At 47.3% G+C, this 22,325-nt stretch overlaps 1 protein-coding gene across 1 annotated transcript in view; it reads right to left on the reverse strand.

The window, feature by feature from the left end:
• The window catches only part of CACNA1B (calcium voltage-gated channel subunit alpha1 B), a 288,836-nt gene that overhangs the window by 185,377 nt on the left and 81,134 nt on the right, over positions 1–22,325 (reverse strand). The window contains 2 exon segments of the mRNA XM_034067574.1: positions 1,061–1,213; positions 3,365–3,456. Coding sequence (XP_033923465.1) covers positions 1,061–1,213; positions 3,365–3,456 — 245 coding nt within the window.

A 22,325-nucleotide genomic window follows, 5' to 3' on the forward strand; every position in this document is an offset into this window, starting at 1 on the left:
CTTTTGTAAAGGGAATATATTAAACTGCTTCCATGTTGTTAGAAAGCACTGTGAAGGATGCCCAGAGATTTGGCAGGGATGTTGTTTTATTACCATTTGAATGCATATAAATAAATCAATATTAAAACCTATTAACGATAATCACCGAAAATACAAGACTGTGTTTAAAGACAGTCAATTGTACCTTAAATTGCAATCTTTTGGAGACAAGAACAATGTTTTCAGCTGTGGATAGCCCAGATAACTAACATATATTAGCACTACTATAAAGGAATATTTAAAGATTTGAGGAATTAGATGGCAAAATTTGGCTTTTTTGGTTTTAAACTGGCATGAATGCTGTGACATGGCAACCAGTCCCAGCCCAGGGTCTTGGGGCATCCTTCCTCTCCACCTCCACCTTTTGGGGTTTATCCCTCAATTCATAACGAGACACATAATTTATTCTGCAGTGCCCAATTTCCCTTGGTTTTCTCTCTTTGAAGGACATTTTTATCCTTTCTCCATGAAAAGACTCCTTGCCTTCCATCTATTTTCTTTCTGGTTGCTCCCAGTCTTTTCAATCTTACTATTTCACACCAAAGTTGTCATATCCATGCAACATGCCCTAGAAACCTTGCAAGGAAGTTCAACGTTCAGCAGCTGATCATGGAGATAAACCCAATGAAAGTGGAAACAGATCAGTGAATCAAAAAAAATGACCCCAAAAAGCCTTAAACAAGCTGGAACAACAGGAATTTGGTTCTGTATTTGTACTACAGATAAATTCTACCATGAAAGGAAGCCCTAAGCACCTTGCCCTCATTCTTGACTAGACTGAGAGAAATCCACTCCAGGGCACCATGGTGGTACAGCAGAGAAGAGAGTTTGTTCAGTACATGTAGGGTGAGCACAAAAGTCTGTTAAGTCCTGGAGTAGGTGGGTAAGGAGGGAGAGAATGCAGTGAATGTGGAAAAAGGAAAAGCAACATAAGAGCAGGGCAGAAAGCATCCCAATGAGATGAAGGGGACTAGAAGCATCATGGCAATGTGTTGGGAGGGGAGGAAAGCTCAAAGCTCACCCGTCTCATTAGAGAAGCAGGTTTTATGGAACTTCCCCATGTAAAACTCCAGCCCGATGATGGCAAACATCACGATGGCAAAGAAGAGGAGCAGCCCAATCTGAAGCAAGGGCACCATCGCCTTCATGATGGACTTGAGGACAACCTGCAAGCCTGTGGGCAAAGGAAAAACAGGTAATCAGTGAGGAAAGGAAAACAAGGGCTTAGGGGTGGGGTGAGGTAGGAGAGAGGGGCTGTCTAAGGGGAAGTTTAGGACTGTCAATACCAAGCGAAGCTTCTTTTCCCAGGTGCTATGAAAAAGATGCTACAGTCATAATGAACTCAAGACGTGAGAGAAACAATCAGGAAAGTTATCTTTTTCTGACCTCTATTCTTCAGGTTGCAGATTCACTAAACCATGGAATGGTTTGGGTTGGAAGGGACCTTAAAGCTCCTCCAGTTCCAACCCCTGCCACAGGCAGGGACCCCTTCCACTGGAGCAGCTGCTCCAAGCCCCTGTGTCCAACCTGGCCTTGAACACTGCCAGGGATGGGGCAGCCACAGCTTCTCTGGGCACCCTGTGCCAGCGCCTCAGCACCCTCACAGGGAAGGAGACGCAAAGTAAAGATTCAATGGTCTCTTAAGCTTCAGGGACACAAAAAGGACTATTTCTGCAGCTGGTGGAGTCCCAAGGCTCAGCCTGGAGTGGAGCAGGTCTGTAAGGCAGACCCTGCAGCAGTGGGCATGCCAGGGAGAGCAGGGAGCACTGAGCTACACTGGAGCTGCCCCTCCTGCTGTGACACACAGAATAGCCATGATGCTGCTGTGCCTATCACACCCTGACTCTGGAGAAACACAACCCTGTCTCCAGGGCTATCCATCCATAGCTTTTCACTGGCACTAAAACTCATTTTCAATTAAACCCAGGGGAGATAAGCCTGGAGATGAAGGTTTCAGATAACATCAAACAGACACACATAACAAAAAACCTTCAGCGATAAGCATCAGCTGAACCCTCCCTTAGTGACCTGTCCTAAGGTGTGGAGAATAAAGGATCATCATTGTCTTGCCACCCTGTGCAACGCTACTGAGGCCAATACAGGCGTATGCAGGAAAAAAAGCATAAAGATCTGTTGGACAGGAAGAACACTGAGTGTGTAGAAGGAAAGCAAATAAGATGCTTGTGCTGCTTCCACAGCATCACTAAAAACAGAAGAGCAACTAATGCTCTGTGGGAAAATACTGCGCTGGTCCAGGACACATCACTGGGTGGGAGAGCACATCACCCTGGGGGGAACATGCAACCCACACCAGGACTGGGATACCCCTGAAGGGCAACCTTTCTTCTCTGATGTCCTGTCACCACCACAGTACTGTAAGTGCCTTGCACAAGCACAAACTCCATGAAAAAACCATCAGAAGCATCTGCTTATTAGAGATCCCATTAATAAATGACCCTTTCCCAAGGCTAGCCAAGGGCAAATCCTGTGTGGGAATTCAGATTCACCCCTTGCCCATGAAAAGGATGCTGAGTTCAGGAAATTTGGGTGCTGTTATTGCAAAGCATAACCCTTTGCTGGATTTCTACAGCATCCTGATGCAGCCAGTACAGGGACAGAGATGATGGAGCAGAGGGAGCAGCCTGGCTGCCAAGGGGTTAATGCAGACAAGAGCAGAGCATCCCACAGAGCAGCAGTTCCCTTTCACTGGCTCTTGCTGCAGGGAAAAACCTCTCTGTTCAACATTCAGAAATGAAATACCCTCAGAGTGGCTGGTGAAGAGTGACAAATAAAAAGGCATTAAGCAATGGGGTTGGAACTCTGATGGCTTCAGGGCATCAGCAAGGCATGATGCAGCTCCTCACTGGAGCATTCAGACCCTTCATGTTAATATATACAATATATCAAGTTACTCATTGAGTAGGCAAGAGCAAGTTCTATCCGCTCTTTGCCTTTGTTATTAAAGAGGCAAAATCCCCACTGCAAGATGCTCAGCTGGTAAAAAGTGTCAGAAGTTCCAAGCTCAGGGGCCTGAAAGCTGCAGAATTTGGGTCTCAGATCTTCACAGCCCAGAGAATTAATTCAATCCCAAAAGGCAAAGGAGTCTCAGGACAAATCCCTGCTGCTCACCTGCAGGCCTGGAAGCACAGTGCTGAAATCAGCTGGCTGTATGCAAAATGAGATAGCAGGAAACCAGAGCATAGCAAGGGCAAGAGCCACAGGCCACAGGGAAGCAGGGGAAGGAAATATTGCTGAGAAAAGCATGCAAAACCCCAAAAGCTACAGAGCCCCTGTGGCTGCAAGGTGATGTTATCATGACACTCACTTGGGATTCCTGACACGAGCTTCAGGGGTCGCAACACTCGGACGGCTCGCAGGGTCCGCAGGTCAAAGTCAGTCCCAGCAGTTGCGAGAATCCTAAATGTAAAAGAGGAGAGAGGGGGGAAATTGACATTAAATACATTCCAAAGCGTGGATAAGTGGTGAGGAAAACCTGGGAATATTCAAGCTGCTTTAAACTTTCCACCTGTGATCACGCTGCAGATTGCATCCACTGAAAACCATCAATCCACATGCTCTTCCAGAGCTGCTGAGCCTTGCTCAGGCTATAAAAATTCACAATGTCTGCTTGATGTGAGGCCATTTATAGAGAGAGCAGGCCTGGCTTGGGCCATTAAAGAGCAGCACCTTGTGCTTATAGGAAAGCACGCACCATTTTCAGAAGGAATGTTATGCTAGAAATGAGCTTTTCCCTATAATGAATTCAGAAATCCCTCGAGTACTGATGTCTGCCATTTCCTAATGTCTGAAGCAGTTCCTAGTTATACAATTTACTCTGTGTGTGCAACATTAATTTTTGTTCAGAGCAGCTTATTTGAGGAGAATATCCAGAGAGCAGGGAGCGTTTCCTCTGATCTGCAGTAACTCTGGTTAGAAACATAGTCCAAAACAGAGCGATCCTTCAAAATGTAAGTGCTCTGCACAGAAAATGAAATGGCTTCACTGTTCTAGGGCACAGCAAAGAAGGAAATCTTGTCACACAAGTTACACTGATGGAAACTCCTTAAGTGAAACCCTGCCAGGCAGAGTACCCCACAGACAGCAAGGCAAAACTGCCTTCATTAATTACAGCAGCACTTCCTATGATGCTTCAAACAAAACTATTCATGCTTTAAAATAGAGGTCCCCTAACACTACCACAGCCCACAGCAAAAGGCCTCTCACCAGCTCCCCATCAACTGCACCCTGTAAAGTGATTCTAAGCAACTGCCATGAGGTTTTGCCAGGTTTGTCCCCAGGCTGTTCTATCAAGGTGGAAGTGGCCAAGCAACCAGCCCACCAGTAGGGTCTGCAAGCCCCAACTGCCTGGTACCCTGCATAAGAGATGCCACCACTTTGTTAACTACAACTGCTGAAAGCACTGCCAGGGCAGACCCAACCTTGACCATAATCAGACACTTTGCCAGCCCTTCCCCAGGAGCTACTGCAGCAGGAGAGACCTAGAAACCTTGCTGGAAAGTGGGATTCCAGAGCTGCCATGGGCAGAGCTAGAGGGAGGATGCCAGGCTTGGGCAATGAATCCTAGGTAGCTCTTTGGGGCTTAAGTATCCAGCACAGCAAGTGTTCCATACTAGAGCAGAAAGATGCTCTGAGAAGTGCAGAGCACCCACGATGTATCTGCATCTCCCCAGGAGCCCTTTCTCTTGGTTCCTGATAACTGGCTGATGAGCATTCAGCAAAGTGGCCAGTTGCCATAAAAAAATACAAGAGAAAGCAGAGTTTTTCAGGAGGAGAGGTACAGCTTTACTCTGCAACATGTGTTATACAGGATGCTGGCAAACTCGGCAGGGCAGGATGTGGCTACAGTCAGATAAAAACCCTGTCCTTAACTTACTGACTTCGCACTGCTGCCAAGCATGGGCCAAGGAGGAGCAGGATCAGCATTGCTGTGCGGAAAGGGCCAGACTCCATCAGCAGGAGGTGCTGGAGATCAGGAAAAAAGCATGCTGAGATGTTGGATGGCAAGAGAGGCAGCAGCAAGCCAGGACATGAGGGGCAGAGGATCTCTTCTGTAGGACACCTGTTCCTACAGTTTCACAACCAGAAAATTCACATTACATCAGCTCTGTCAGTGCAGTTTGAACATAAAGCAACAGGAGACATTTAAAACCAAGAACCATCACATGCAGAGAATTCTAATTCCATCTTCTGCACCCGTGCCAGTGATTACCTTCCTCTTCTTCCCTCCATCCTCACAACTTAATTGCTCAGTTATACACCTCAGCAGTCTGGGAACAGCACACACTTCAAGTCAAAAGATAATCTTCAACATCCACCTTGGATGTTGCTACTAACAGAGTAATTAGTCTCCAGTGAGCTAAGATGGATTTGTGCTGTCATTAGGCAGAACCCTGGTTCCTGGTGCAAGCTGAGGGGTGCTCGGTACTTCATCTTTCTCTTTCTAAATTCAGAAAGAAAATGGGAGCGACTAGGGACACCATCTATTAGTCCCATGGTGTCAGTAAATGTTCCAGTGGCTGGAGGTCTTCATTCCAGTCTTGTCTTCCTAAATAGGCCTGACGCTAAAAGCAACCTGCTTCAACTGCGCAACATCCCAATCTCTCCACCCAAACCAAGACCCCTAATCCTTCATTAACTCCCACATCACCAGCACGGTGATCCTCTTGCTAACCTGCACAGCCCAGTGTCTCCCACAGCTGGAGAGCTGGTCCAAGGATCCTATCAAATCACACTTGAATCATGCAAACCATCCATGAACGTACAGCTAAGCTGTCGCTGCTACATCTGCACATGAATCAGCCTCTCCTGTAAAACAATACAGCCCTGGCCAGGTTTTGCCTAGAGAGAATAAAAACCACAGCTGTCTCCAAACAAAAGCCATCTCTGGGGGAAGAAACAGAAGGCCACGGGGGTGAGATGGTGGCTCTAGGTCTAAAAATTCACATTTGAGCCTTGCAGATAAATGAGACAGGAGGTAAGAAAACCCAGGTGGGCATTCAACACGTTTCATAGTACCATACAATCATAGAATGGTTTGGGTTGGAGAGGACCTTAAGATCATCCAGTTCCAAACCCCCTGCCATGGTCAGGGACACCTCACGCTAGACCACATAGCCCAAGGCTCTGTCCAACCTGGCCTTCAATGCTGCCAGGGATGGAGCATTTACCACTTCTTTGGGGAACCTGTCCCCATGCCTCATCACCCTCATGGGGAAGAACTTATTCCTTATATCCAACCTGAACTTCCCTAGCTGTCCCAAGGTGGAGATGGTGCTTTTTGCCACTGTAAAACTAAAGCTAATTTACAGCTGCTCAGAATTTCTTTCCTCTAAACCATACAGACATGCATGGAAGAATGTCCCAGTAAGGGAGATATTTGCCTAAGTGGAATCATTCTGATTTACCTTCTAAGCCTACTCCAGCTGAAAGCTCACAGCAGCCACTGTGAGTTAGGCCAGAGCAAGTCAGAAATGATCATTAAAAATAAGAGGAATAGCGAGATCAACTGAACTGGCCGATAAGCACGTCCTGGCTATCCCACCAAAGCATCCCTGGCTGCACAGCAAACAGCTGGGAACAAAGCAGAGGTGAGGGGTGAACCAGTGACGGAAATCTGCAGTGAAAGGTAAAAAAAAAAACATCAAAAGAGAAGGTTTTAGGAGAAAACTTCACAAAGATGAATAAATGGTTTGATCTATGGCCCTTTTTGTACCATAACAGGTTGTATAGGCACACAGATTTGATAGGCTTAGGATGTTGACTTTGATAGTGCTTCAAGTATTTAAGTGCAACAAGATCTCATTAGATAAGTTCTTCCATGTAATTTGACTTTTTACAAGCAGGATGGCTGACCATTAAACCATTCTTGTTCACAGAGAGCTGGAGCAGCTCTGCTCTGGAGCCAGGCTGAGAGAGCTGGGCTGGGGCAGCCTGGACAAGAGAAGGTTCCTGAAGGGGAGACCTGAGAGCAGCTCCAGTGCCTAAAGGGGCTGCAGGAAAACTGGAGAGGGGCTTGGGACAAGGGCCTGTAGGGACAGGCCAAGGGGAATGGCTTGAACCTGCCCAAGAGAGGGGAGACTGAGCTGAGCTCTTAGGCAGAAGCTCTTCCCTGTGAGGGTGCTGAGGCGCTGGCACAGGGTGCCCAGAGAAGCTGTGGCTGCCCCATCCCTGGCAGTGTTCAAGGCCAGGTTGGACACAGGGGCTTGGAGCAGCTGCTCCAGTGGAAGGGGTCCCTGCCCATGGCAGGGGTTGGAGCTGGAGGAGCTTTGAGATGACTTGCAGCCCAAACCAGCTGTGATTCTACAATGTGTTGCTGTGAAGGATCTGGGCACACATCTTGCCAGCCCAGCAGTGGCTCAGCACTGCTGCAGTCGTTCCTCACTTTCACGATAACTTGGTTAAACACTGCTTTCTCTATCACCACCTCCACTAACATGCTCTGATATCTGTTTCCAAAGACATAGACCAAATTTATGTTAAAAGCTTAATAACTTTTCTTATAGCAAAGCCTGAAATGAGTTATAAGAGCAGCTTATTCCTTTGGTTATTAAAGAAAGCAAAGAATAAGGGGGAAGTTCCTGTCCTGAACGTTATGCTAACATAAATAATTAGTAAGCAATCTCTTAAAGTACCTCGGTGCTCAGGATTTCTGTGTAGTGGCTCAGCAAGACACATGCTGGCTTACAGTGCTGCACTTTTCAGTGCTACCTGATGACAAAGCTCCTTGCTGAAGCCCTGCCCAAAGAAAATGTCTTGAAACTTGTTTGCACTTAGCCCCAGATCTCTAAATCCTGAGGACCAGAGGGGGGAAAGCTAATCCTGCTCCTCAGAATCCACCTTGTCCTAAGCCTGCCTTAATTGCCCTTTTGTGGATTTCATAGAATTGTATTAATCCCAGGCTGGTTTGTGTTGGAAGGGACCTGAAAGCTCCTCCAGCTCCAACCCCTGCCATGGGCAGGGACCCCTTCCACTGGAGCAGCTGCTCCAAGCCCCTGTGTCCAACCTGGCCTTGAACACTGCCAGGGATGGGGCAGCCACAGCTTCTCTGGGCACCCTGTGCCAGCGCCTCAGCACCCTCACAGGGAAGAGCTTCTGCCTAAGAGCTCATCTCAGTCTCCCCTCTCTTGGGCAGGTTCAAGCCATTCCCCTTGGCCTGTCCCTACAGGCCCTTGTCCCAAGCCCCTCTCCAGCTTTCCTGCAGCCTCTTTAGGTATTTTAAGACTTATTATAAGGATTCATTTCAGTTCTTCCAGACGATGTCTTTGGGAGCAGGTGACAGAGGTGCTTTGTATCTCCCCCAAGGCAGGCAGAGGAGGAGAAACAGAAACACAGATGTCTCAAGTGAGAACTGAGAAGAAATGATCAAAAATACAAGGTTTTCTATACATATCTCTGCTTGTAGGAGCAACCACACCAGGGGTCCAGCTTCAGCAAAGAGCAGCTGGTGAGGCCCCACTCAGCACACACATGAATCTGCAGGTGATGGAGCACGGTTTTCCTCCCAGTATCCTACTATCACTGTCTATAAATCACAACAGAGGCAGCATGAGGCCTGTAGCAGAGACCTGGATCTGGCTGCAAGTCCAGTAGCTTCCGTATGTCTGCCTGTTAGCAGATAACATACAGCTACAGCAAAAAGCAGCAGGATTAATAACTAAGAATGATTAACACTTCCACTGGACAACACCAGTACAAGGCCAGGTCCTGTTAGAGTAGGAACCGTTGGCATAAATTGCAGGTATTTTTTATGTCACTTTGCTTTTTATTACAAACTCTAGTCCTAGAAAGTGGAAACAGGGAATTTTTTCCAGAAACCTTATCCCAAGCACCCATTCCTGAGAACCAAATCAATCTCTTCAGTGGATTAGGAGAAAGGATAAATACCCACCAGACAGCTGCCCTCAAACAGAAGATAAAGGTAGCCAGCTGCACAGCAGCTGTCCTAAGAAAAGAAACCGCAACCACCACTTCCTACCCACATACCAAACCCAAACTAATGTGGATACCTTGGCAGCATCAATCCCAAAACCTCTGATAGAAGCACAGAAAACTCCAGTAAATCTCCCCCATTCCCAGAGCCTGGCTCTGGGCATAGGTTAACAATGTTGAACAAGCCCCAGTGACACCCAGGTAATAGGAACCAATAGGAAAAATGAAGAGGAGTAAGATCTTCATCAATACTGGCTGACTAGTTTAAAGACACTTCCCCCATCATCCATGGGCAGCCGGTAGGGCTGACTGTTGCCTCTATCTTTGTCTCTTGTGCACCCAATCCTTCCTGATTTCCCCACCCCAGGGGGTGAAGAATGTCCCTAACTCCCTGTGAAGCTGTCACCACCACCAGGATCACTGTTGTGGTATTCATGGTAGCTGGCAACCCAAGGGGAAAAACCTGCAAGGTCCTTCTGATCCCACACCACTGTGAGAACACTTGGGAATTTTACAGTAAAACTTAAATAGAAAGAAATAATCCTTTTGAAAACAGAGATTCTATGGAAAATACTCAATTCCTTTAAAAAAAAAAGGTCCCTAACATTCGTTCTAAGAAACTGGGCTTTTTATCTGGTGTTTTTCTTTCAAAAGCATATGCAGAACATTAAAAATTTATGAAGATATATATTCTCCATTTCTTCTCCCCCCCGAAACTATCTGCCATGGGAGGCTGCTCTGCTGCTGCTTTCTGAGCATTTTAACCCCAAATCAGCACACAGCACATTCCTGACTGCAGCTGGCAAGACTTTCCAGGACCAGGAATACCAACAGCACACCAACAACCACAGGCCAGCCACTGGCCTCACCGTGCACATCCCAGCCTTTGCATTAATGGTGTTTATCTGGAAACTCCAACTTCCCCAGTGTCCACCCTGTACAATGGTCAGGAACCATCTACCCATCCAGGAGATCCTGTGATGGGTGGAGGCGGCCACCAAGAGAGAGGTTCCTATCACAGAAACTTCTGCCCAAGTGAACGTCTGTGAGGGCTGGACCCCATGATCCTGGGTGGATGCAAGATTCACCTGCACAGGGTGGGCTCCAGTGGCTTCAGGCAGTGGGTGAAGGAGCTACAGGAGGAAAATAGCAAGTCCTGATGGATTAGGGAGGGGGAGTAAGGAATAGGGTGTTACTGGAAACATTGCAAGAAGAAATATTAGGTCCTCTTAGCGCTGACCTCCAAGGACCACGGGAGCATCAACGGCAAACAGAAACCACAGTGGAGAAGGAGGCTCCATAATCTCTAGCAACTTGTGGGAAAAGGGCATCACTTGCCCCCATTCCCTCATCCATACCAACCAGCAACAGCTAACAATGCCTTGGCAGCAGATGAAGCCAATGAACATGATTCACAGGGAAAAACCACACCAGCTGCACACACTAGAAGCCAAAGAAGGATGCGGTAAGTGTTAGCAGTGGGTGTCTGTCTGCTGAGAGGCACCTCAGCTGCAGCACAAATCAAAATGGGTATTTTTCACCTTCTTCACTCCCTAATGCCTACTGAAGACATTGCTCAGTGACATGGTCTGGCTGATGTCCTTACCTTGGACTTGAGGGCAGGCCAGTGGAGGAACCCAGCAAAGGGGTGCCCATGAACCAGCTCCTCAGGTGCAGGCAGCACTGCCCAAGCCTGACTTGTGCTCAGACTGCAGCTACACGGTGTCAGTCCTGCTGCTCCCTCCTTCTCCCAGCCACAGCACAAATCTGCATGCAAATGGTGACGGGAGCAGCTGGAAGGATGCCCCTTTTCTCTCAGTTTGATTTCATGGTGTGTGAGCTTTACCTTGACTACCAAAGACGGAGTCAACACCAGGTCTGAGCCGATAAGTAAATCTGGCATGTTAATTGCACCGTTTAATTTATGGCACTACCAGGTCCATCTGTTGGCTCCATCACTCCACACTGGAGACTTCCCCATCCCTTCCATAGTCCCTGTCATGTGAAAGTGCTCAGCTTACCAGCTCTCTGCCTCTGCTTTAGATGACCAACACCAAGTTTAAGCATCTAATTGGATATCTGCATAATGCTTTGAGCAGCCTGGTTTAGTGGGATGTATCCCTGCCGATGTCAGGGGGTTGGAATTAGATGGTCTTCCAATTCAAACCAGTCTGTGATTCTATATTACATCTAAGCCAACTCTTTCACTTCAAATCACATCTACAAGACAATGTCCTGGGTCCCAGTCCTTAACAAAAGACCATTCAGAGCAACTCAGTCTGATCCCCTTGCTCAGAAAAAAACATGTTGGTCTCATAATCAACTGTATTCTTCAACACAGCCTCTCTATGGTGAAGGATAAACTTCTCTTCAGCTGTAACATGAAGAGAAGGCAAAATAAAATACACTGAGGGAATAACAATATTCAACAGAATGGAGTTGCTCTGCTTCAGAGGCACAAACAGACAATTCATTCCTTGGTCTCACATTTAAGAGTCTTTTGTAGCCAGCATTTAATTTGCCACCAGCCTTCCCATACAGAGCTGCCCAGATAGGAACACAACTCTCCTCCTCTTTTATGGCAAAAATACTTGAGATTCCTGGGAGGAGATGAAGCAAAATGAGAGCAGAATTCCCCCCCCCCCCCAAAAAAAAACCACCTGCAACCTACTTTCCTCACTGAAATTCCTGAGCCAGGCTTCAGGGAGAAGACAAGGAGAGGGGCATCTGTAGACACTCCTCTGCTCCAGCAAGACTCACAACAACCAAGCAATATGTGACTCTCAAACAAAACGAATGAGGTTTTGCAGCATGCAGGGAACTGAGAGCTTGGCTTCTGCCCAGGATAAAGGGAGATATTCTGATTATGAGGCAATTGCTCAAATAAGTCCTCACTGCTTCTAAGCAGGAGAGATGTGAACATGCCGCACCACGGAGCAGAAAAGAAGGCTCATTCGCAATAAGCAATGAGAGCTGGCAGGAAAAAGCACATGTCCAAAACATTTTAGTGAGCTCACGCTGGGAAAACGGAGCACAGAGGAGTTAAAACCATCCTGCACTTCACTGTGGCTGCAAAGTAGGTCATACCTTGAGCCTCGCTGCATTAACATTACAAAGGAGAGAAGAGGGCTTTCTGTCCTTGGAAATGGGCATCCCAGAATTTATTCCTGGCACCAGAGGATGTGCAGAGCAGGAACTGGGAGCTCAAAGTTCTTTCCTGAAGAGGTGTCCCACAGTGCACTCCATGGTCTCTTGGCTATGGGCAAACTATGGGCAAGCAAACTCAGTAGCACACTGAGAGGTGAGGGGAATTTCAGGGTGAGCAGAAACGTTTCAAGTATTTTTACTTGAGGAAAGATGAGAACAATGAATCACAGAATCACTTAATGGTTTGGGTTGGAAGGGACCTTAAAAACCATCTAGTTCCAACCCCCTGTTAGGGTTTGCTTGCTTCATTTGTCAAGTTCTAAAATTAAGCATTCTGACTTTTAATGTGTTTTCCCTCTTAGTGCAAGTAATTCCTGTCAAGCCTGCAAATATTTCTGACTTGATTTAAACCTGACATTTTCCTGAAAAATACAACCCCCAGTTTCTGTGTGCATGAAAAATGCCACCCAAACGAGACACCACATTTCACTGCTGTGCAGAAGGCCTGAAAGAGCACGACTTTGGTATGTACTAACTGGTGCTGGTTGGGCAAAGGGCAGAGGACACTGGGAAGCTTACTGGGGTTAATCTTTCTGCCAGGTAGGCTAGCAGGGCAGCACATCACTGCAGGAGGTAAGAGGTCCAAATCACCAAAACCACATCTCAACCTTCCTTCCTTCCTTCCTTCCTTCCTTATAGTACCCATGAAATGAGAGCCTCCTTGCCAGACCACCCTGGGGACGGTGATGAAATCTGTGTTCTTTGGAACCAGAACCACATCACCCTCTGCATACGGCCAGTCCCCAGTTCAAGAATTAAGCAGAAAATGTCATCATTATCAAATTACACTGGTGTTTAAATAGCAAGGTAAAATGGTTCAGAACAAGAGCTCAGCCTTCCCTCTTGGGGTGCTGAACTGATGCTGCTGGAGAAGGACTGCAAGTAGCAGCCAGTGAGGGATCGTGCAAAAGAGAAGGAAAAATATCTGTCAGGGTAGAAAGACCTCTTGTTAGGTTACTGTTATCTGGTCCTTTCTGTACTTCAGGCTTTGTTTTTCCAAGCCACCAGCTGAACTATGCCCTAGCTTCCAGAGGGAATGCTGGGAGGGATGGCCTTCCCCTGAGTCCAGCCATCCCACCTTGCCACTGCACTGCTGAATCCTGTAACACAGAATCATAGAATGATTTCAGTTGGAAGAGACCTTAAAATCATCGAGTTTCAATTCCCTACCATGGGCAGGGACACCTTCCACTAGACCAGGTTGCTCTAGATTGTTGTAATCATAGAATCATAGAATAGTTAGGAGGTAGGCAGATAATGTGCAAGGATAAACACAGCATATAAAACAATAGCCAAGAACACTGATATAATAAATGGAAAAGTAGAGAAAGGAGAGTTACTTAATTCATGCTGCCACATTTGCACAGTTTTTGTGCTCATTCTCCAGCACTCAGCCAGCCAAGTCTCACTGGCACAGCCAAATAGATGATGAAAATGGATCATCAGCATCATCCACACCTGGATGTACTTGTGTACTTGACCAACTTGAGACCCAAAAACACCCACAGACTGAACCAAGCCATCCTAACTAGAAACTTTAGCAGAATGTCAAGTGTTCCTGGGTTTTCCTACACCACAGCAAAATACTGGCAATCAACAGATCCTGCTGCCATCACCACGTCATTGCACCTCTATTCCTGCTTTCTACTCATCGCCTTCATCCTCCAAGCACAAAGCACGTGCTATACCCAAGGAGTGACACTAGCTCATGCTGCCACTTGCATACTGCAGAGGAACACCATCCAGGTGGTAAAACCCAATTTACCAAAGCAGCATCAAAGGGGGTTAGTGGGTGCACAAGCACCCACCACTCCTTCAACACTTCCTTAAAGAGGGAGCAGCCACAGCTCCTCCATGCAGGGAAAGGCACTCACTCTTCTGCTTCATCAGGTTTCTTCTCTTTAGACAGAAGTTGGCCAGGGAAATGATTCCTAGCCATTGTTACACATAGTCACAGGACTCTTCAAAAGGCTCAAATGACCCAAAACCCCAACATTTTTCCACCTGCAGAAAGTGCCCTTTGCTCAGAAATGCAGCATTGCCAGTGGGCACACAAGTAGCCCCAAAATCAACAAGGCTCTATTAAAAGCCACAAGACCTTTTTTCTCTCTAAAACATATCAGGGCTCTCTATTTGTCTTATGATTCATTGGCTTTTCCAGGCAGCCAGAGTCATGTTTTCAAGCTTTAGTCTATGAGCCGCCAAGATACACACTTCCAAATAAAAGCTGAAACACTCCTCTTGTCACAGGGATTAATATAGGGCAACAGATATCATCAGACTTGCAATGTAATATCTCTTCTTCCATGCACTCCTCATTGTCACTCCCAAAAGATCTTACTCACTCTTTCTTAGAATTTCTTGTATTTTTTTTGGCTAGAACTCTCACAGCAAACATGCAATGTTGTTCTAAGGAAAACACAGTTTGCCAAGACATCTAAAATATTGTGTATTCCCTCCATCTGCTTCTGCTAAATAAACCCAGGGCCTTATCTAATATAATGAGGAGATGTTGGCAATAATTGCACAGCCATCTGTACCATGCTTTAAACCTGTTGCAAGCTGGGTTGTGGACATGAGAAAGGCAGAATTTATTCCTTCTATACTGAAAACAGAAATTGTAAACTTCCCTCTTTTGTTTTGCAGGATCATTTAGCCATATCAGCACCTATGCTTAGGGAACAGTACATCACGACTGTGTCAATTAAACCTCCTCTTTCCGCCCTATTGTGTATAGATGAAGCTCGAGTTCTGCAGCTGACAAGGTTCAGAACAGGACCAGGTAAGTGCTGGTTGCAGCACACCAGCTTCCAAGGGCTGTGCCTGCCCAGCATAGTGGCATCCCAATGCAATACATCTCAGCAGTGCCTCCGCACCATCAGAGATCTGCCTGTGCACAAGCCCTGCTGAGGAGGACTGTCCCAGAAGAGACTTACCAGAAACTTTAAGGCTTCATCACAAACCTGAGCAGTGGTGCTCAGCTATTTTTACACTGGACTCAAAAAACATTGAGGTCCTGGCATAAAAAGAATTAACCAAAAATAACCAAACCTTGTTGCCTATGGAATCAAATTACCTGGCTGCACCCAGGTACATGTTGGCTGGGAACCAAGATGCTCAGAGAACACAGCACAGCTGCTGCATGCTCAGGAGGCCACATTCAATGACTACATGGATCACCAGTCCAACACATGCCCATGATCATGGGCTCTCTAAACACTGGTTTGCCCATCCTGCTTTCCTCCTTCTCTACCATCCATACTGTAGCTGCCCACTCTTCCCCCATTTTGCCCACCCTTTTTCATCTACCAGGCATGATAATCCCCTTCCCAAGACGAACACGAGCGCATGGATGCACAGTCAGCAATGGGAATAGGCAGTGCCACTAGGTCACATAGAGCAGAGTGTGTGAGACCTCAGGGGCAGAGCAATGTCACTGGCGCATGGAAGACACATCTTTGTAACAGGATAGGGACATGTGCTTGGATTAATTCTTAGTTCAGATAACAGAGGCTTTTGCTCTTCACTGGGCTGTTAAGAACATTGGAATCGCTGCAGATAAAAGCCAGGCAGCATTTTCATCCTAAACTCAGCGTTTCTGGACTGTATAATCCAGCCATTGAAAAATACATGCTCTGGGCTAAAAACCTGACATACCAGGTCCCAGCAAGCAGCAAATATTTGTGTTTCATGAATTTCCAGAGCCGTCCCTTTGAGCCTGTCAGGCAGTTCCAAGCTGGACAAGCAGAGATGGAAGCTGCAGATTTCCAAGGGGATGTTGCACTTGCATCAGCCATGGGTTTCAGAGCTTCATTTCACTCTACTGAGCAGGCAGGCAAGTTTTCCTGTGGGCTGGAGCCATCTGAAATCCAGGCAGAGAGCAGCATGCACCAGAGAAGACTGTTCATTGGCACCACTGGTCTGCTGCAGCAAGTTTTCTTTGTGAAAAGACAGACCTGAGTTATTGGGCAGGAGAAAGATCCGTGTGGAATTTCTTAGACAGCTGCAGAAGAGATGAGAAGCAGCCCATGGTTCACAGCATCTTTCTGACAAGGAGAATATAGCAGTGAGGGCTTTGGGATGTAGGCCAACAGCATCAGATGCTTTTTGTTGATGCAGCCTATTGCTGTGAAATGGTCCAGAAAACCCCCCTAGCTGTTCAGCACCAGAGTTAAGTGCTTCGTTAGGAGCTAAATCATTTCAGGCTTGCCTCTACAGCAATGGAGAAAAGCATAAGCAGAGGAAAAGAAACCAAGAGCAGTGGTGGCAGCCTCTGCTGTCCGAAACGCATGGATGAGGTTGAACAAGGAGTAGCAAGAGTGGCTTTAAGACCTGACAAATTTAATCATTGAGAGAGCAAGACCAGTCACTGTTTCACTCCATGCTGCTGGTTTTCCTTTATAATATACCCCTCCTGCTTAAGCTGTGCTTTTTGGGAAGGAGATGCTTCACATTTTACTTGGTTTAAATCCTAAGCCGCTGCCCATTCATTTCTTCTCCTGGCCTTGACACCCTGCTTCATTTAATCACCCAACCTGGTGCTCTCCAAACAGAAAACAAAGCCTCAGAAATGCAGTGTTTGGGCTTCACCTCCCAGGGAAGCACCTCTGGGGACTCCCTCAAACCTCTGAGCATTCTCCCACTCCATTGGCATTACGTTGACTTTGCACAGAGCAGCCCATTGTCCAGATAGCATTAAGGTCCAACCAGGGAAGATGCAGGGAGAGGCAGTGTGGTTTCCAGAGTAAGCATTTCTGACATTTGCTTAGTCATCTCCTTCCCTCCAGTTTGGTATGCTGAGTGATTCCTTCCTCCAGTAGTCCTGGAAACAGCAGAAGGAGGCAGCTCCAGATGTGCACATAGCAGCTCCAGGCATGGGCTGCTGCTGTGAGGTGGCACTGGGTAGGAACTGGGCTTTGTCCCATCCTCATCACCACCAGGTCTATCTTCCAACAGCACACAGGGGAACAACTTAATCTGGTAATTCATCCATCAGTCCTCAAGCCAGGGCACTGGGATGCTGACAGAGGGCTGGGAATGAAATGTACCCAGACACCGAGGTCTGCGGAGACACCAGCAGGGAGAAGCACCTAAATAAAGTTTAAGTCCTCCTTCCATCTGTGCCCTAACTTGTTTGGGCAGCTTTAGCAACTTGCTCTGCTTTCTTCCTGTTTCCATTCTGCTTTCCCCAACTTCACTGGACCAGTCCACAGCTCAGGCCAGACGCTGCCAACAGCTCTGCAGCACTCAGCACCCAGCACAAGGGCATTGCCATTATGTTTGAAGGCTCTAAGCACTACCTCAATTAAAAGAAACAGGAGAAGAAAGCACAAAGCACTGCATTCTGTAACTGCTACGTTAAGAACAGCCCTGACAAAATGCAAATAGAGGCATCTTAGTGGCAATAACTGAAGCAAATCAAGAAGCACTGCTAGTTCTCAGAAAAAGCACTCCGCAAAAGAAGGGTTTTTTTGTGCTGAAGAATGCCTTTTTTTTCACCAAAAATATTTGTTTTCAGGGAAACATAATTTTCAGTTTTCCAGTGGGAAATAATGAAACTTTTTGGTTTTGTTTTGACTTCAAATATGAGTTGAAATTTTATTTTGATTTGGTTGGGTTTGACTGCAATGATACTGTAAAGCTCGGCTGAGAGCAGCATTTCCACTTTAAATCGGATTAAAACTTCCAAGGGGAAGCTATCTTCTGAAACAAAAACTTCTGGAACCAGGAGTTTTCCTACACTATCTTTCACTAGGGAAAAATCTGGATTTCCAGGCAGCCTTCCTTCAAGCCTGGAGGGAGCCTGCCCTAACCCCAAGTTAGCTCATACCCCATTCCCATAGGAAATGGAGCTGGGTACGAGTATTAGACATGGAGACAATTGTTTGGCTGCATCTCCCTCACCTTCAGAGCCATGGAGGAGAGCTGGGGCAGCAGGTCACCGCATGTGTGGCCCATGTGTGCCAGCAGTGCTCATGTACAGCCACTGACCCCAGCTCGCAGGCTCACGGAATCCCACTCACCCCTTCAGCTGCTGATGGCTCAAATAACTGGTTGCACTTTGATATTTACACGAGTGTGCTGCTTGTCACAGCAGTCCCCAGTAAACCACATTTTTGGCAGGCAAGGAAACTCCTTTGGTTTCTTGCAACTCGTGGAGAAGCACAGATTTATGTTTGCCCTTTTCTTTTGTTGACAGATTCCCCAGTAAAATCCCAGCCTGGTTTGTGTTGGAAGGGACCTTAAAGCTCCTCCAGCTCCAACCCCTGCCACGGGCAGGGACCCCTTCCACTGGAGCAGCTGCTCCAAGCCCCTGTGTCCAATCTGGCCTTGAGCACTGCCAGGGATGGGGCAGCCACAGCTTCTCTGGGCACCCTGTGCCAGCACCTCAGCCTGTCCCTATAGGCCCTTGTCCCAAGCCCCTCTCCAGCTTTCCTGCAGCCCCTTTAGGCACTGAAGCTGCTCTCAGGTCTCCCCTTCAGGAGCCTTCTCTTGTCCAGGCTGCCCCAGCCCAGCTCTCTCAGCCTGGCTCCAGAGCAGAGCTGCTCCGGCCCTTGCAGCATCTCCATGGCCTCCTCTAGCCTGACCTCCATAGTTCCACATCCTTCTTGTGCTGGGGTCTCAGAGCCTCACTAGCCTGGCATGGTAAGGTGGTGATGGCAGGAAAGCTCAGTCAGACACAAACACAGATTGCTGAGAAAGAGCAGAGATTCAAGGTGGGCTTTGCACCACTGGATTAAGGAGGAGACTGGGAGTGAATGCAACACTGGGGGCAAGCAATACTGAATGCACATGTATCCTGGCCATTTCCATCCCAGTCTTCAACACCTCTGCCTGAGCCAGAAACTCATCCTCACATCCTGCTTTTCCAGCTTAAATAATTTCAAACTGACCTGACAGGTCTTCCCATCCCCCCAAACCTCTTGGATTTTGGGCACAAACTATGCCAAAAATCACAGTGTTGAACCCAAAACAAGGAGAAAGCTGAGCCCACCAAATTCATTACATCAGTGAGTGTCCCTGGAGCAAGATTTTAAACTCCTCTACATAGAAATGAGAGGCTGGACCTGCACACACATCAGCCCCTTGAATTCACAGTCACAAGAGCTGAACCTGCACAGTTCCCATCTCCCTGACCCAGCTGCAGGAAGGAAGACATTTTTCCCCCTTTTCATTTCCCTCTCATTACAATTTTCTCCCTTGTTACACGAATGAGAGAGCAGAATTTTAATGCCTCTTATGTTCTGTGAAAGATAACAGCAGTTGGTACCACTCTGACCTTTTCAGTGGTTTATAATTCCATCAGCTGTCCAGACCGACTCTTCCCTTCTCTGTGCTCAGCCAGGGTGAGCAGAGCAGAGGTGAGAGCACCACTGTTGCTCAGAGTGAAACAGCAAGGAGGGACAGGGCCCTTCCTGGTGGGACAGGACCAGGAGCTGTTTTCTGTAGCATCAGCCCTTGGTATGGGATCAGCTAAGGGCAGAGGGTTGGAAGCAGGAGGCTGATACGGGTCCCTGCTATGCATCCTGTAGCTGATGGCATCAGGATGGGGAGGAGAGCACAGTGCCCCAGGGAGGTCCCAGGGGTGTAGATTTGACTTTGGAAAGCCTGAGGAAGACAGCAATAGAAAAGCAGCACAGCAAACAGATTCTCTTGGTCTCACCAGCTGGGAAATGAAGATACGGGGAAGATACAGTGAAGTCCTGTGCCTCAACACAATGAGCACCACAAAGACCAGCTCAGACCCAAGCCCAGAACCCCAGACTTTCCCAAACACTAATTCAAGTGCTGTCAGCTGGCTGGGCAGGGGGACAGGGAGCTCTGGCTTCTGCTTTGCTGCTCTAGGGCTTGCATCTTCCCCGTCTAGGCAGGAACCTGTCATTCCCATCCCTGCACCTCCACAGTGACAGAAGGGACTGCTCAAAGAGTGCTGACACACCAGGCCACACAACAGCCCCGATGGAGAAACTGCTCCCTGCACACATCAATCAGATCAAACCTTCTCTGTGCTCCAAATCCACAGCTCAATTCACATCAGACCATGGCACCTCAACCATGAACAGGACCATCTCCAAACACAAACTCACACACAGGATGGTGCATCTCCACCCAGGCTGCTTAAGCAGCAGAAAGGGCTTCTTCCCCTTTTCCTTCCTCTTCCCCAGTTGTTCAACCTGAAATCTTCTCTAACTCCCTCCATTGCAGGGAGAAAATGGCTCTGGCTGCCACAGGCTAGTGATAACCCAGCAGATTTTAATCCTTGCCTGTTATTGTATTGCCACCAGGAGTACATGGATTGAGATAAAAGGCTCAGCAGCCCAGCCATAATGATATTAGAAAGGCAATTATCTCCTTTGCCACCCGACTTTGTGCTTTCTTTCTATAACGAAGTTTCCAGCTAATGTTTGCAGTGACAGGACCAGCCACCACTAATTCACTGGGAAATGTAGAAGCTAATTGTCTGTTCAGCACATGAGGAGCAGCAGATCAAGGCTGCTTGAGAAGCAAAGGAAGAAAGGAGCAGGGGAGCCTCCTGCTTCTTCAAGGGAAGAAGAAAGGAGCAGGAAGCTCCGAGCAGGAGCAGATGAACGCTCCTGGCTGTTGATGATGCTCGTACCCCACCACAGAGCTGGTCCTAGAGCACCTTCAGGCTTTCAGCTATGGACATCAGCACCCCAAATCACCGCAACATGCTCTCCAATACACATTTGCTTCAAGACACCTGCCCCATGGATCCTGCTCTTTCAGACTTTCCAAACCATCAGGAGGGCTAAGGGGGTGTTAAAATGAAGACAGCACTTCTTGAGCCTAGTAACTAACACTGGAGAGTAAGGAGAATGCCATCCCATAATCACCAAAGCAGTTCACTGTGTTACTGGCTGTAGATGACAGGTTGCAAATGGAAAGGGAAACAGAGGCACAGAGCAGGAAGAGGACTTTGGTGTCCCCAGTGTCACTCCCATTCAACTCCACCCAAATGGTCTCTGTGTGAATTGGGACCAAAGCTGCTTTCAGTCTGTGAGGCATCCTCACTTGTGTTTCCAAGCACGGAGGCAACTTGAGGGGCTCTTCTCCCCCAGACAATAAATTATCCATAATTGTATGAGCTAAATATAATTTTAACCAAGCACACATCGTACAGATCCCAACACGAAGACGTTGGCTTAAATACGTTGGGTGCATTGTTTCATAGAGAGGATTTTGTGCTCTGTACTATTACTGAGTAGAATGAAATTACTGTTTGAGACACTTAATTTTACTAATTACAATCTTTAGGGGAACATTTTGAAAAATTACTGTCCTTACCAATGCATAACTGACCATATGATGTCCTCTCTATTATTGCCACCAGAGTTTCTGCCCTCTTTCCAAATTGAGAGGTAGGACAGCACTTCATAAAAGCTCCCAGAAGGATGCGTTCCCACCAGCATCCCAACAGCTTGTGCTGTTTGTCTCATGTCATTGCAGAAGAGGATGTTTTTCTCCCTTAATGACAAGTGATGCTCTAATGACTTGGAAAAGTATCCAAAAAACCCAAAACTGAAAACACGTTTCAGCTGAGTTTCCTCAGAGTCAAAATTAGCACTAATTTTGATAGGACTGAAAAATTGGTGTCTTTGGACAATTCTTCCCTTCTTCCAGGGTTTTCCATTTTAAGATGGAACTATCGTAGTTCCCAGGATAAAACTAGGAAACTATCCTAGGTTTTGGTCTCAGCCCTCAGAAACCATCCAGCACCCAAACGTCTCCAGACACCACAGAAGAACCAGCATATAGATATTGGCCTACACCTCCACCACTTCTTTACTGGGCATCAGCAGAAGTCTCCCTGCCTCTTCCCACTCAATAGCACTCATGACCTACCCAGCAACATGAGGTTTGATTGTCCCCTTGCGCTATTATACATTGCAGCACTTCAGACTGCTGTGTCCCTACATCTTCACAGTGATGTGCAGAGTCCTCACACAGCATCAGATTTTGGCACCACCCCTCCCAATTCCTTCAAGGATATAACACTCATCCCAAACAGCTTGTAACAGCCTCCTGTGCACTGATGACCCTCCTGAGGATGCCTGATGCAACAAGGGGATGTTTGGTGGAGTTCTTGCTCCCCGTGTGAAAGCTTCAGG

Source organism: Melopsittacus undulatus, chromosome 11 (genome assembly GCF_012275295.1).
Source record: "Melopsittacus undulatus isolate bMelUnd1 chromosome 11, bMelUnd1.mat.Z, whole genome shotgun sequence".
NCBI lineage: Eukaryota > Metazoa > Chordata > Aves > Psittaciformes > Psittaculidae > Melopsittacus > Melopsittacus undulatus.